The sequence below is a fragment of the Danaus plexippus genome, chromosome 4 (assembly GCF_018135715.1).
Source record: "Danaus plexippus chromosome 4, MEX_DaPlex, whole genome shotgun sequence".
NCBI lineage: Eukaryota > Metazoa > Arthropoda > Insecta > Lepidoptera > Nymphalidae > Danaus > Danaus plexippus.
The window spans coordinates 8,787,884-8,799,733 of NC_083538.1; the positions used below are offsets into that span (position 1 = coordinate 8,787,884).

The window sequence follows — 11,850 nt, forward strand, 5'->3', positions numbered from 1 at the left end:
CATATCGCCTCAAACTGACATAGCCTTGGGTTGTCAGCCCAATATTAAATAGACAACAATGATTTATGTGATTGATATAAAGTGTGGGAAAAATTCAACATATTTGCCTTCATTGGTTTGTTGGGCTGGTCCATGGTTCAGATGATAAAATTTCTTTTTATGGGAAATTATAATTTGATAGTAAAGAAAACACAATGGCAATAAAAACTAGATTCAAAGATATTATTTATTAGCAAAATAAGCAGCTTGTTTGCACTATGAATATTTGAATATTGTCTCGCACAAAAATATATATAAGTTCAACAAGTTACATGTCTGTATAGGGTATATTTATTTATATAATATTCTGTCCAACTCTGAGGGATCAAGTCCCTCCAGAGAGATTTTTAATTTCACAGCCTCCGTGGGAACTCCCACTTGTACCATTTTTACAAATCGTTCATATTCCTTTTTAATCTTCTCTACATGTTCTCCTGCTGTTCCCTCCGTATTACCATTTTCTACAGTGTTCGTTTTATCTTTCTGGTCTGATTCATTTTTGGATTCTTCGATCACTTCCTTGGATTCTTTAGGTTTTAATTCCTCTTCTTTGACATTAATTCTTGTTTCGTCTCCAGTGATATTATTCAGTTCTGGAATCGAGGACAGCTGGATCAAATAGTAATTTTTTGATTAGTCACATTAACAGTATAAATTTAAAAAATATATGCATATATATGTACGAACTAAAAAAAATATTTTATGGATAAAGGCAAAAGGGCATGTGTAAGTCTAAGAACATTGCATTTAAAATGATTCGTTACCTTAGCCTCTAATAGCACCATCGTTGCGTTAATTTTTTCAATTTTTCTCTCAAATTGCATTAAACGTTGTTCACATTTTTTTGAGAAGTTATTGAGAAATTGTACCGTCGTAATAACAAAGTGGTTCACAAAGGCCAGTGTACGTTTCTGCTGTAGTGCAGCTATCTATATAGTAGCAGAAGAAGAATAACATTTATAGTTAGAAAATGTTTATAAAGACAGCATTTTTAGGAGCCTAAAGCATCTGTTAATTATACTAGCCTTCGATAAATCGACGTCTGAAACTTCGTGGTTCATTATATCTGGCATTATTTTGAAATATCAAATCTTTGATGTTACAAAATTAAAAAAGAAAACAAAGAAATAAATATTAAATAACGTAGGTAATTAATGTTTATTGTCCGCTGTCAATGTCAGAAATTATATTCGTCTTGAGCTATTCACTTATGTGCATCAATAGACTCATATTTAGATTCTAGTTATTAAAGGTTATAGGTTGACATAAGATATGAAATCGCTCGTTGCATAAAGTTAGATATAAATTAACTAAATTATTTTCTTCAAATTTGTTTTAATAGATCATTCCGCCAGTTATTATAATTTATTGAATCTATTTCTACTTCGTAATTTTACAAAACGTAGTGGCAATACTAATTATTGAAACGACAAAACCAACGATTGTCATATACATATTGAATGTTCTGTCATAACAAAAAGTAGAATTAATGTCTACTTTGCTGAAAACACATTAAAAAAAATTGTAAATTGCTCTATTTGGAACAGAATTTTCATTTATAATAACTAATATTGAAATATACAAAAGAAGATGTCTGGAGAGGTGATAGTAGACGCACTACCGTACATTGATCAAGGATACGATGATCCGGGTGTCAGAGAAGCGGTAAGATTACTATTTATATTTGTATTGTAATTTGTAAGCTAGGAGTATTAAGAAGACGTTAATGTTAATTACACTAACCAAATTAAGTAATAATGTACACAAATAGGATACGATATATTTTGTTTATACCAAACTACGTTGATGAAGATGCCTTTATATCGTCGGTTCTTACTATTAGTCACTCCTAATGTTTTTAGGCCTTGGCCATGGTTGAAGAGGAATGTCGTAGATACAGACCCACGAAAAATTATCTAGAAAATGCTGGTCCGGAGCCCAGCACAGCTTTCGAGACAGCAGCTCTACAGAGAGAAATGGAGCGGGTACAACAACGCCTGCCAATGGAACCATTATCAATGAAAAGGTGAATTAACCTAATAAATAAGGAGTTAAACAAAATGATAATGGCAATGACTTTTATTGTACTGTTTGCATTTAGCAATGAACACTTCCTTAAAAACTATTCATTGTCACTCATGTGTCACTCATGTCATTCTTGTAATGATTTATGAAAAGGGTGAAAATTATATTACATCTCTAATTCTCTCTTTCTGTTTGGCGAACAGTTGTTAATCTTGTGTCTAAGCAGGTCCGGAAAGCTGGTACTCAGATCTAACATTTTAAAAGGTCCTGGTAAGTCGCTTAGTAATCATAACCTCCTAATATTGAATGAACTTTCAACTTCTCAGGTATGAACTTCCCCCTCCTCCCGTTGGTCGTCTCGGTGAGCCCACAGCGTGGGCGGAGGCAGTAGATAACTCCCACGCCCAGCTGTCCCACCAAGCGACGCGCGTCCTGAACCTGGAACTCCAACTACAGTACAGCACTGAGGCATGGCGGTCATATTTACATGTCCTCCAAGCATTGGTCGTGAAGTCACAAAATGTTCATGCGCAGTTAAGGTAATTATCATTCAAATTTCTTATTTTGTTATCCAGATAATAGTATTTTAAGCATTCATTTGTTAAGGTTATTTAAATTTCCAATATTTATTTTTATCTCTGTAAATTTTCATCAAAGATCCCTTTTTTAGAAAATTGTATATATGTATATATATATTTTATTTTAGAAAACGTAACACAAGTTTGTACAAAACTATTAAAGTCATAAAATTAATGTAAGTTTTGCTAAAAAGTGAGAAACATATTTCTGAATCAGGAAACAAATAGCAGCGGTGAACTGGGAACGTAAACGGTCACAGACGGCCAGCGGCGCTCGGCTGAGGGCGCTCCGCCGGCGGTGGGCACAGCTCGTAGCAGACAACTACAGGCTAGAGCGAGCCCTGTTGCAACTACAACAACAGAGAGAGAAGGTCGGAACACATTCATTACAAATTGGGATGATGCTTATATTATCTATAAAAATTATAATCAGATATAAGGGATCTTTAATCAAATGCAGGAAATATAAGCTAATATATGATATAAGCTAGACAGCAATATTTCTCATTTAAAACAAAAAAAATACTTTTAAAGTGATGGACGTGAAGTCTCTCGTTGTTAAAAATATATTGTCTAAAACTTTAATGTTTGCATGTCTTATGAATATTTGGGGATTCCGTTTTCAAATGCTTTTAGAAGATAAATATGTAGAATGTTTTATAATTTTTCTCCAGGCAAAAGGACAAACTACAGCGGATGATGAAACTCCTGATATGGATATGGAAGCCGTTAAAAATCTACCCGACAAGCTCAATTCTGAGACTGAAAAAGAAGTGCAAAAGAAAATAGAAGACATGTTTGCTGATTAATTACCAAATAAATAGATCATTTATACTTTTATTTCGTGTTTTCATAGAAATTTAAACAAATTAATGAAAAAAGAATAAGCTTTCTTTTTTCCTTATATAATTCAACTACATTTATACAAAAATTATATTCTTATATATACATGTTAATTATGTGACATTTTAAAAACTGTATGCAAAGAATCTGTGAAAGTGACGAATGAAATAAATGAAAAAAAATACGATTGTTGTTTGTTCCGGCAACAGTCAATGTCAAAACTGTCACCTTTATTTTTATTAAATTTGAAAATGGCGGACGATGCATCGAGTAGTAGTGCGTGTACCGGTAATTTAATTGAAAATTCAGTAAATCAAGATGAATTAATAATGAAACAACAACGTGAAATAGAAAAAGAGGTAACGCTGATAATTTTGTACACTTTGAGTCAGTAAGTGTGGGTCTTTTAATTTATAAGGTAGGATGTCATTGTTTGTTTGTTTTCAGATATCCGAGAGTATACCGCTCGTCGGCGATCTCGAGGAGCTGTCCTCACTAGAAAAAGAATATAACGAAGATCCCGTGTATATGCTGAAAATTAAAGATCTCGCGTCCAAATATAAATCTATTAGAAGAACTCGTCCGGACGGCAATTGCTTTTTTCGGGCTTTTTCTTACGGGTATTTAGAGCACCTACTCACTGATAAAAAAGAATACGATAAATTTTATGAAATAGCTAAGAATTCAAAAGAAATACTGGTCGCTTTAGGATTCCCTCAGTTCACTGTAGAGGATTTCTATGAAACGGTGAGTCGACCTTTTTAAGGTTATATATGTTTGTTTTGGTTATATTTTGCAAGTTTTTTGTCACTACTATATAATTAAATTAACCGGAGTAAAGAACGTTCAGTTTACCCAGTTAGTACACGATCCGATACCGATATTGTTGAACAATACTATATACCATGCAGTTGATTTTTAAGGCTTCAATAATCACATAGGTCAGGGTTGAATGGATTCAATTTTTGTTATCCATGGTGTCTGCTCCAGTAACGGCTTCTTACTGAGAAGTTTGTATATGTCAACGATTTTCTCCATTATCATAGACAGTCACACACTCCCATCTATATCTTGATGAGATTACAAAGGAATCAAAAAACATATTCTGCTTCAGTTAAACAAAATGATATGTTATCTTTTAACAGTGCTTATAAGAGCTCTCCTATTATATATCTAATATATATAATGTTTTAGTTTATGGAAGTTGTACAAAGAGTGGGTGAGCAGGCAGGGGGAGCCCCAGACGAGCTCGGCTCCATCAGAGAGGAACTTCATGACAAATTTAATAAGCAGGGCTACTCGGACTACATAGTTGTTTATTTGCGCCTCATTACCTCAGGACAGCTGCAAACCCAGCATGATTTCTACCAGAATTTCATAGAAGGTCCCCGTACAGTCACAGAATTTTGTCGACAGGTATAGTAACTAAATTCAGTAGGTTTGAACAAATCTACAATGTTATTATATAACAAAAAGCAAATTGCTAAGTGCATAATAATACTTGTTTATCCTTGAAAGGGCAGTTTATTTAATCCTGAATATAATTACATATTTTAAGAAACATGAAATGACATCTTCTGTGAAGGCAACTCATTTGCTACAATCTCGAGTGGGGAAACTATTTTATAACTTTCACATACAGTTCGTGGTGAAATATATATAAAAATCTATATAAGATTTCCAACCCTCTCAATGAATCTTCCTCAAGCCCTGCACGGACTATGTGATGTTGTACCAATTTTTAAAGTCTCATTTCAGACATTAAACTTTTAAATTATCGATTTCATTTGAAAACTACAGCATTATTGTGGAATTTATTACCGAGTTCTGAATTAATTATTATCCAATTATTCAAATTCTTTGGACAATAAGACTTTCAAAGTAGAAACAAGGAGTCATTATGTGGAACGATGTATAGTATAGTTGTATGTTCCAGGAAGTGGAGCCGATGTACAAAGAGTCTGACCACATTCACATCATCGCCTTGAGTAACGCATTAAATGTTGGTGTTCGAGTCAAGTATATGGACAGGGGGGAAGGCAGTCAGGTTGGCATTTTATGCTTGTTACCTCAACAGTTGCAGAGTACATTGTTATATTTTAAATACTATTAACATTGTAACCACTTAAAGCTATGGAAAGTTTGGTGAAATTATAAAATTATATGTATATACATACATTGTGTACCGTCCATATGTAAAGTGTGGGTAGTATAAAAATTCACATTCACATATTAAAAATATTTTTAATCTGTGATATAACAAACACAATAGTACCAGGTGATGAGATGGAATACTTCCAGCTGTATAATGTATGTCTCTTCCAGGTGATCGCCCACGACTTCCCCGAGGGCTCGTCTCCGCTGGTCCACCTGCTATACCGGCCTGGACACTATGATATCCTCTACGCGTGATCATGCTCTTATTACTTATTAAACTTAATTGTCTCTCACTCATTGTTTTATTACACTCCTTATATAATATATCGTTGATGGACATTTAAACTAAGAGGTATTTTATTTTACTTCATTCGTTGTATTCGCAGAAGTTTGTGTTTCCTGTTATATATGTATAATATTAGATTTGTTTTACTGACAATAAATGTAATTGCCTTTGTTGTAAAATGAAATTAGGTGGCGGTTAAAGTACTATTAAAATGATTAAGACAGCCCTTTTGTTTAACTGAAATGTTACTTTCTACAAAGAAATAAATAAATGTTCAAGAAAATAAGAGATAATAAATAAAATAAAAATTATTTAATCTGTCAAGTTCTACAAAATTAAAGCACTTTGTCCTTAAACCTGGAAGGATAAAGATTCAAAAATATTACATCAGCTTGGTGATCACCGACAAAAGTACACACCCTCTGGTTCCCTCTTGGGCTTCATTCCGGCAAAGAATGCTTTGATGTCTTCCTCCTTGACAATTTCTTTCCTGTCCTTGAAGCTTTTAAGGAAGTCTAATAGCTTGTCTCTCATTTTGTTGTACTCTGTCAAGGCATTGATCTGTTGGATTCTATCCAGCGATGAAAGTGCTTGGAGCCCTTTTCATACTGTGATGGCTTACCGTTGTGTTTCTCCTTGCCCAAGCTCTCGTAGGCGACGACTGTGTCTTCAGTGTCCATAAGGAACATAACAGACAGGTCCTTATACATGCTCAGACATTCATTGCATGTGCAGAGTCTCTGGCGGAAGGTTGAGGCCAGAATGTTGCTCCTCTGTACACTTTTTGTCATTTTTAGGACAAGTGCATGGTTTGTCAGTCACCTCTCCTAATTTACTTTTCTTACTCACTGAACTATCTGTTGTTTCTTTTGTGGAAAGTTTTCTTTTTTCTGATCCTTGTGATTGCTGTCCCCTGTTACTTCATCAGTAGCAGCGTCTGTATAATTACGTCAACAGGATGCTACAGTTACCACCACCTTCATTTTTGTTTCCTTTCCTTTTGATGTTTTGTACCACATCTTTTTCATCATGAGATGCCAAGTTTTCCGTTTTTTCCTCTGTCCCTTCTCCTTTTTTTCTAATTTTTTCACTTGTTCTGTTGATAGTATTGTCAGCATCATTTTTTTTATACATTTCCCGTTCTCATGTGTAGTCTTAATATCTTCCTGACTTGTTTCTGTGATATCTAAATTCATTTTTGACTTGCAGCTTTCACTTTCATAATCTACCAGAGGCTTCTCTCCATCTGTATTTTCATCTTGTCTATTTTCACCTCGCTAGTTGTTTCATAGCATTTTTGTCTTCGATTTCTTTTGCAGTATTATTTGTGTTTAGTTCCATGTCTCGTTGGATCTCACTATTGATAATATCTTGGCTCTGGTCACTACTAGTATCTCGGTCATTGGTATTGTCTGCATTGCTTCCCTCCTCTTTAATATCAGTGTGTCTTTATTGTTACAACTTATGAGACTTTCACTTGAAGGATTCTCAACACTAACATCAACATCAGAAATACCTTCCATCTTAGAATTATTTGTTCCATCATTTCTACTTTCTTTTTATTTTCTTCAATGTTTTCATCAATAGAAGAAATTTCTTTTTTAGGAGTGAGGCTAATATCTTCATTTTCCTGAGACCTTTCACTATCTTCAACAGCTGTGGCATTGTTTTGAAGTCTCCATTGCGAGTTTTAATTCCATCTCAGGAACATTAATGACATCAACATCGGAGCTTTCAACATTTACAACCATGTAACTGTAGGAATGTAAAAAGTCATATTTTTCATCATCCTTTGCAAATCATCTCTGTGTAGAGTTCACTGTTAGGGACAGTTGTTTCTAAATGTGTGCCGTGGTACCAGTCCTCGCATATGGTACATTGGATCATTACATCTTCAGTTTCACAATCTGGATCGGGGTATGGCCTCCGACACACACAGTATACTCCACTAAAATTCTGGTTGTAACTATTCTCCTCATTAAAATTTGCTTTTTTGGGTGCTAACTGACAAGGATTAGAGTTGAATTTTGAGTTGCCGCAGTCACATCTAAAATTGCGTTTAGTATACAGTTCTATAAGTTCATGATTTTCATGACAAGTGAGGCTGCAGGCTAGACAAAGACCTGCTCTCTTAGCTGGGTCAGATTTCGCTTCAGAGCAGCAGGTCATGCAGGCGTACAATGCTTGTCTCTTTATGTAGCCCTGCAAATAATACAATTACAACTGTCAATCAGAATTTTATTAGCCTAACGAGTACCAACAATACTTTAATATATATCTTTACTGCTACATATTATAATATATATCTCTTCTTTAGGGTCACAAAGTACAGAATACCGATCACAAAATTTTCGGACTTCAATTGCGTTTTGTAAATATGTTGAGTGTTGACAACAGGTGTTCATTCAAACATGTTATGTAAATTTGTTTAACTATAAGTGTTATTTGGTTAATATATGGCCAGGCAAACCTTAGAATATGTACAGTTTTTATCATCGGAACCTCCCAACACAGCGTTAGCATCTTCTTCAAAATTTTCTTGTTCCTGCAAGACGTCCATCATTGTTACAACTTTATCTTCCTCACATTCCGTCATTTCTGCGTCTTCAACTGATTTTGTAACGTCTGTAGCCATGTCGGACGATTATATTAAAGATTATCCTTGAGACTCCTCTTGAATAATTAAATCAACAAAAACTGAAAACGCCGGTTACAATACAAATAGGCGCCAAGTGAATACAATTTTTTTTAAGTGTCGACAATCGGCTTTTATAAAAGAATGAATGAAAACGTATGGAAGTTTGTATCGTCCATAGACAATAAATATTTATACAATATAGTAATTGCAGTAGTAAAAATGAAAGTTAAATTGTATAACTCTAAAATAAATGTATATGACATATAAACAAGAAAATTTGACATTTTGTAGACTTGCTATTATGGAAGTGAGGGATAAAATAATTTATAATATTGTTTGAATTAGATACTTAGAATGAATATATATATATATATATATTAATTTATTATGAAACATCTCCCGAGTTTTACATATATATATATATATTATTTTCTTAATAGGTTTGTTAGCGGTCAGAGTCAGCCGGTCAGGTCTTGGGTATAAATAGGACCTGAAGCTACTCCACATACATCATATTAGGCGATCAGTAGAGATTTTATAAATTTTAACACATTGAGAATATATAAATTTTAACACATACGATAGGGATGTAATAGCTTTTAATATATTAATAAACGAATTGTTTGACAGAAAACCTTTAATATTAATAAGAGTTTAAATATTTATTAGTAAAAATATATGCGAAAATTATAAACGATAAAATAGAAAGCCCCATTTTATTTATTTAGAGACCGTTAGAGCAAAAATGGCACATCAAGATTTTTTCGACCATTGCCCACGTATAGAAAGCCAGCTTCGGGAGTTCTTATCTTATGGAAGTACATCATGCCGGGCCAGTACAAGCTCTTGAGGTATGCGACGCTACCGTTCTGTTCTAGTGATAAATTCCAGCAGCCATTTGGTATGTCCTGATCTACAGAGTCAAGAAAATCCACACTGTAGTTATAGTCTGGTCGCGTGAGCAAATTGGAATTCCAGCGATGCTGAGGAATACGGATGTGTTGATACGATTTGAGATGTTTCGCTTCGGCAGCGGTCAGACCGTAATAGTTTGGGTTAATGACAGTCGTGCCATCGGGTTTTTTTAAAAGCTGCCCTCTGGCGCAAATTTCCGCTTCATCGCAGATGTTGCTTATCGTAGCAGCGAGTCGGCTTTCCTCTTTCATTTGCTGACATCTATCGGGATTATTATCTTCTAGAGATTCATCTAACACCTTAATTTTCAACGCCGGGTCACCGCGAAACGGATAAGTTGCCAATAAAGATAGATGTTTGTACTTTTTTTTGGCCTTCGGAAGGAGACCCCAGAATTTAAAGTCGGTGGTATAAAATACTTCCTGTCATTGATGGCGTCGTTGTTAATGCCCACGGCGATGTGGTAGTCCGCGTCCACCGCATATAGCTGGCCCCAGTATTGCACGTGGAGGAAATGATTCTCCACTTGCAGTAGTGTTAACGAGTTCTGCAACAACGAAATAAGTTCGCTGCTCAGCATCATACGTTCACATTCACGTATTCTTTATATTCCCAGAGCTTGTGAACGTTCATGTTAACTATATGATCTATTATTCTTATGTTAATCTACTAAGCCCTTTTCTAATTTGACATTGACAATGGGTTGACTTTTCATAACATAACGTTATATTTTTAAAAACAAAAACATTTCCTAACCTGGGCCTGCTCTAGGTTCTTACAAATCTTAAACTAAAATTAACTATGCTTAATTGTAGATCTCTCTAACTTAAATATATATTAACTTAATAACATTTTTTCATGTTTCGTAAAGTTGGCCAATAGAGTTTAAGATTATACTAAGAAAATATGTAAGGTAAGTTACCCTAGCTTTACGAGCAGTTTTTTCGTAAGGGTCATCAAAAAGTTGCAAATTGAGATGGGAGTTTCGAATGACAATTATACGACATCAAATATTTGCTGGCCCTCTGTTGATCGTAATTCGTAACTTGAAACCACGGATCTCCAATGTAAAATGGTTCACGGTTGTGAATGTTTATATGTGATAAAAGTTCATCTTGTACTGGATGAAAGGAAAAAAACTGGAGCAAATTACTTATTTCACGTAAAGTGAGCAACTCGTGTTGCTTGTTTGCAGACTGGAGAAACATTTGCGAGAAATATTATCGACATCATTGTAATGTTATCGTTTTTAGTAGTCACGTAAAATTTTACTTCAAATTTATCAAAAGAGTGAGCATATTAGCTGAAACAACATTTTTTTGCTATTCATGCAGTATTTTTGTATTCTTGATGATATCTATGGTTATTATATTGACTCGCTAAGTTTTCTGTTATATACTTGATTTATATATATCTAACTAAAATTATTAAAAATTTCGATGTATAGTTTAACGTTACATTTACTAAATCTCATGAAAGTTTAGCTATTCAAACAAGATGGCAGTATAATAAAATCACTACGATATACTTCTACGTTTCAAAAGATGGCGATCTAAACCTAAAAATGAAATAGCAGAATCAATTCAATTTATATATCTGCGGGTAAATTTTGACTTGTTTAACATTTATTAATCATGTAATCATAATTTTATGCATGCCCACAAGGTGTTTCGAATTATCGACATAAGTTAAATACCAGCGGAATTAATGTTTTAGACTTATATTTAAAATGCTATAAGTAAGCAGAATGTGAAGGAAAACATCGTGAGGAAACCTGGTTTATAATTTTAAATTATAAGATTGAAATCGCCACCCGTCTGAGCAAGCGTGGTGATTAATGCTCTAATCTTCTCCATGTGAGAGAGGCCTTTGCCCAGCAGTGGGTCCTATAGGATGATGATGATGATGAAAGTAGAATGTTGCCATTATTATTTATTAATCTAAAGTCAACTTCAGTATTCCAAGAACCCTAAAAAGGCTTATTAACTCTCAGCCTGCATCTAGCTCACAGAATTCTTATCTAAATGGACTAGTGACGTGATTTTACCGACACCGAGTACCTTAAATTACGGTTCCAGTTGAAAACTAAAGATTAATCTTCCATAAATGCAAAGTTATATAATAATTTTTGTTATTTAAAAAGTTTAAAGGCTCATTTTTTGCGGTATTTAATTAATATGCAACAGTAATTGTAACTTTTTGCATTGTAATTGATAATTTCAATTAACTGATGAGTCGAACTGTAGTCCCTAAGACATAACGTTAAGTAAATGAATATCAACTTGGATCAAGGCTGTTTGTAATTCAAATTAGAAGCGTGATAATCACTTTGAACTAAAACGTATCTTTGTTCGATGACAACTTCCTAT

General features: G+C 34.1%; 5 protein-coding genes across 5 annotated transcripts; 2 read left to right on the top strand and 3 right to left on the bottom strand.

The window, feature by feature from the left end:
* Nucleotides 1–208: 208 nt before the first annotated feature.
* LOC116768441 (WASH complex subunit 3) lies at nt 209–1,226 on the bottom strand. Its single transcript, XM_032659168.2, has 3 exons — nt 1,065–1,226; nt 804–968; nt 209–648 (listed from the first exon to the last, which is right to left on the bottom strand). The coding sequence occupies exons 1-3, from the start codon at nt 1,110–1,112 to the stop codon at nt 331–333; spliced, it is 531 nt and encodes a 176-aa protein (XP_032515059.1). The 5' UTR covers nt 1,113–1,226; the 3' UTR covers nt 209–330.
* A 246-nt stretch (nt 1,227–1,472) lies between these two features.
* LOC133319687 (pre-mRNA-splicing factor SPF27-like) lies at nt 1,473–3,482 on the top strand. The gene is made up of 5 exons (XM_061524926.1): nt 1,473–1,704; nt 1,902–2,065; nt 2,391–2,603; nt 2,860–3,013; nt 3,317–3,482. The coding sequence occupies exons 1-5, from the start codon at nt 1,630–1,632 to the stop codon at nt 3,449–3,451; spliced, it is 741 nt and encodes a 246-aa protein (XP_061380910.1). The 5' UTR covers nt 1,473–1,629; the 3' UTR covers nt 3,452–3,482.
* A 201-nt stretch (nt 3,483–3,683) lies between these two features.
* LOC133319685 (ubiquitin thioesterase otubain-like) lies at nt 3,684–5,935 on the top strand. The gene is made up of 5 exons (XM_061524922.1): nt 3,684–3,844; nt 3,933–4,232; nt 4,680–4,901; nt 5,422–5,532; nt 5,811–5,935. Exons 1-5 carry the CDS (start codon nt 3,698–3,700, stop codon nt 5,895–5,897), a joined length of 867 nt encoding a protein of 288 aa, XP_061380906.1. The 5' UTR covers nt 3,684–3,697; the 3' UTR covers nt 5,898–5,935.
* A 290-nt stretch (nt 5,936–6,225) lies between these two features.
* On the bottom strand, nt 6,226–8,726 carry LOC133319575 (putative E3 ubiquitin-protein ligase UBR7). Its single transcript, XM_061524695.1, is given in 6 exon segments — nt 6,226–6,524; nt 6,527–6,708; nt 6,943–7,205; nt 7,445–7,584; nt 7,716–8,130; nt 8,399–8,726. Coding segments are annotated over 6 exon segments (1,362 nt in total). The 5' UTR covers nt 8,564–8,726; the 3' UTR covers nt 6,226–6,327.
* A 524-nt stretch (nt 8,727–9,250) lies between these two features.
* On the bottom strand, nt 9,251–10,114 carry LOC133319919 (radial spoke head protein 9 homolog). The gene is given in 3 exon segments (XM_061526177.1): nt 9,251–9,896; nt 9,899–10,066; nt 10,069–10,114. Coding segments are annotated over 3 exon segments (810 nt in total). The 3' UTR covers nt 9,251–9,300.
* Nucleotides 10,115–11,850: the final 1,736 nt, after the last annotated feature.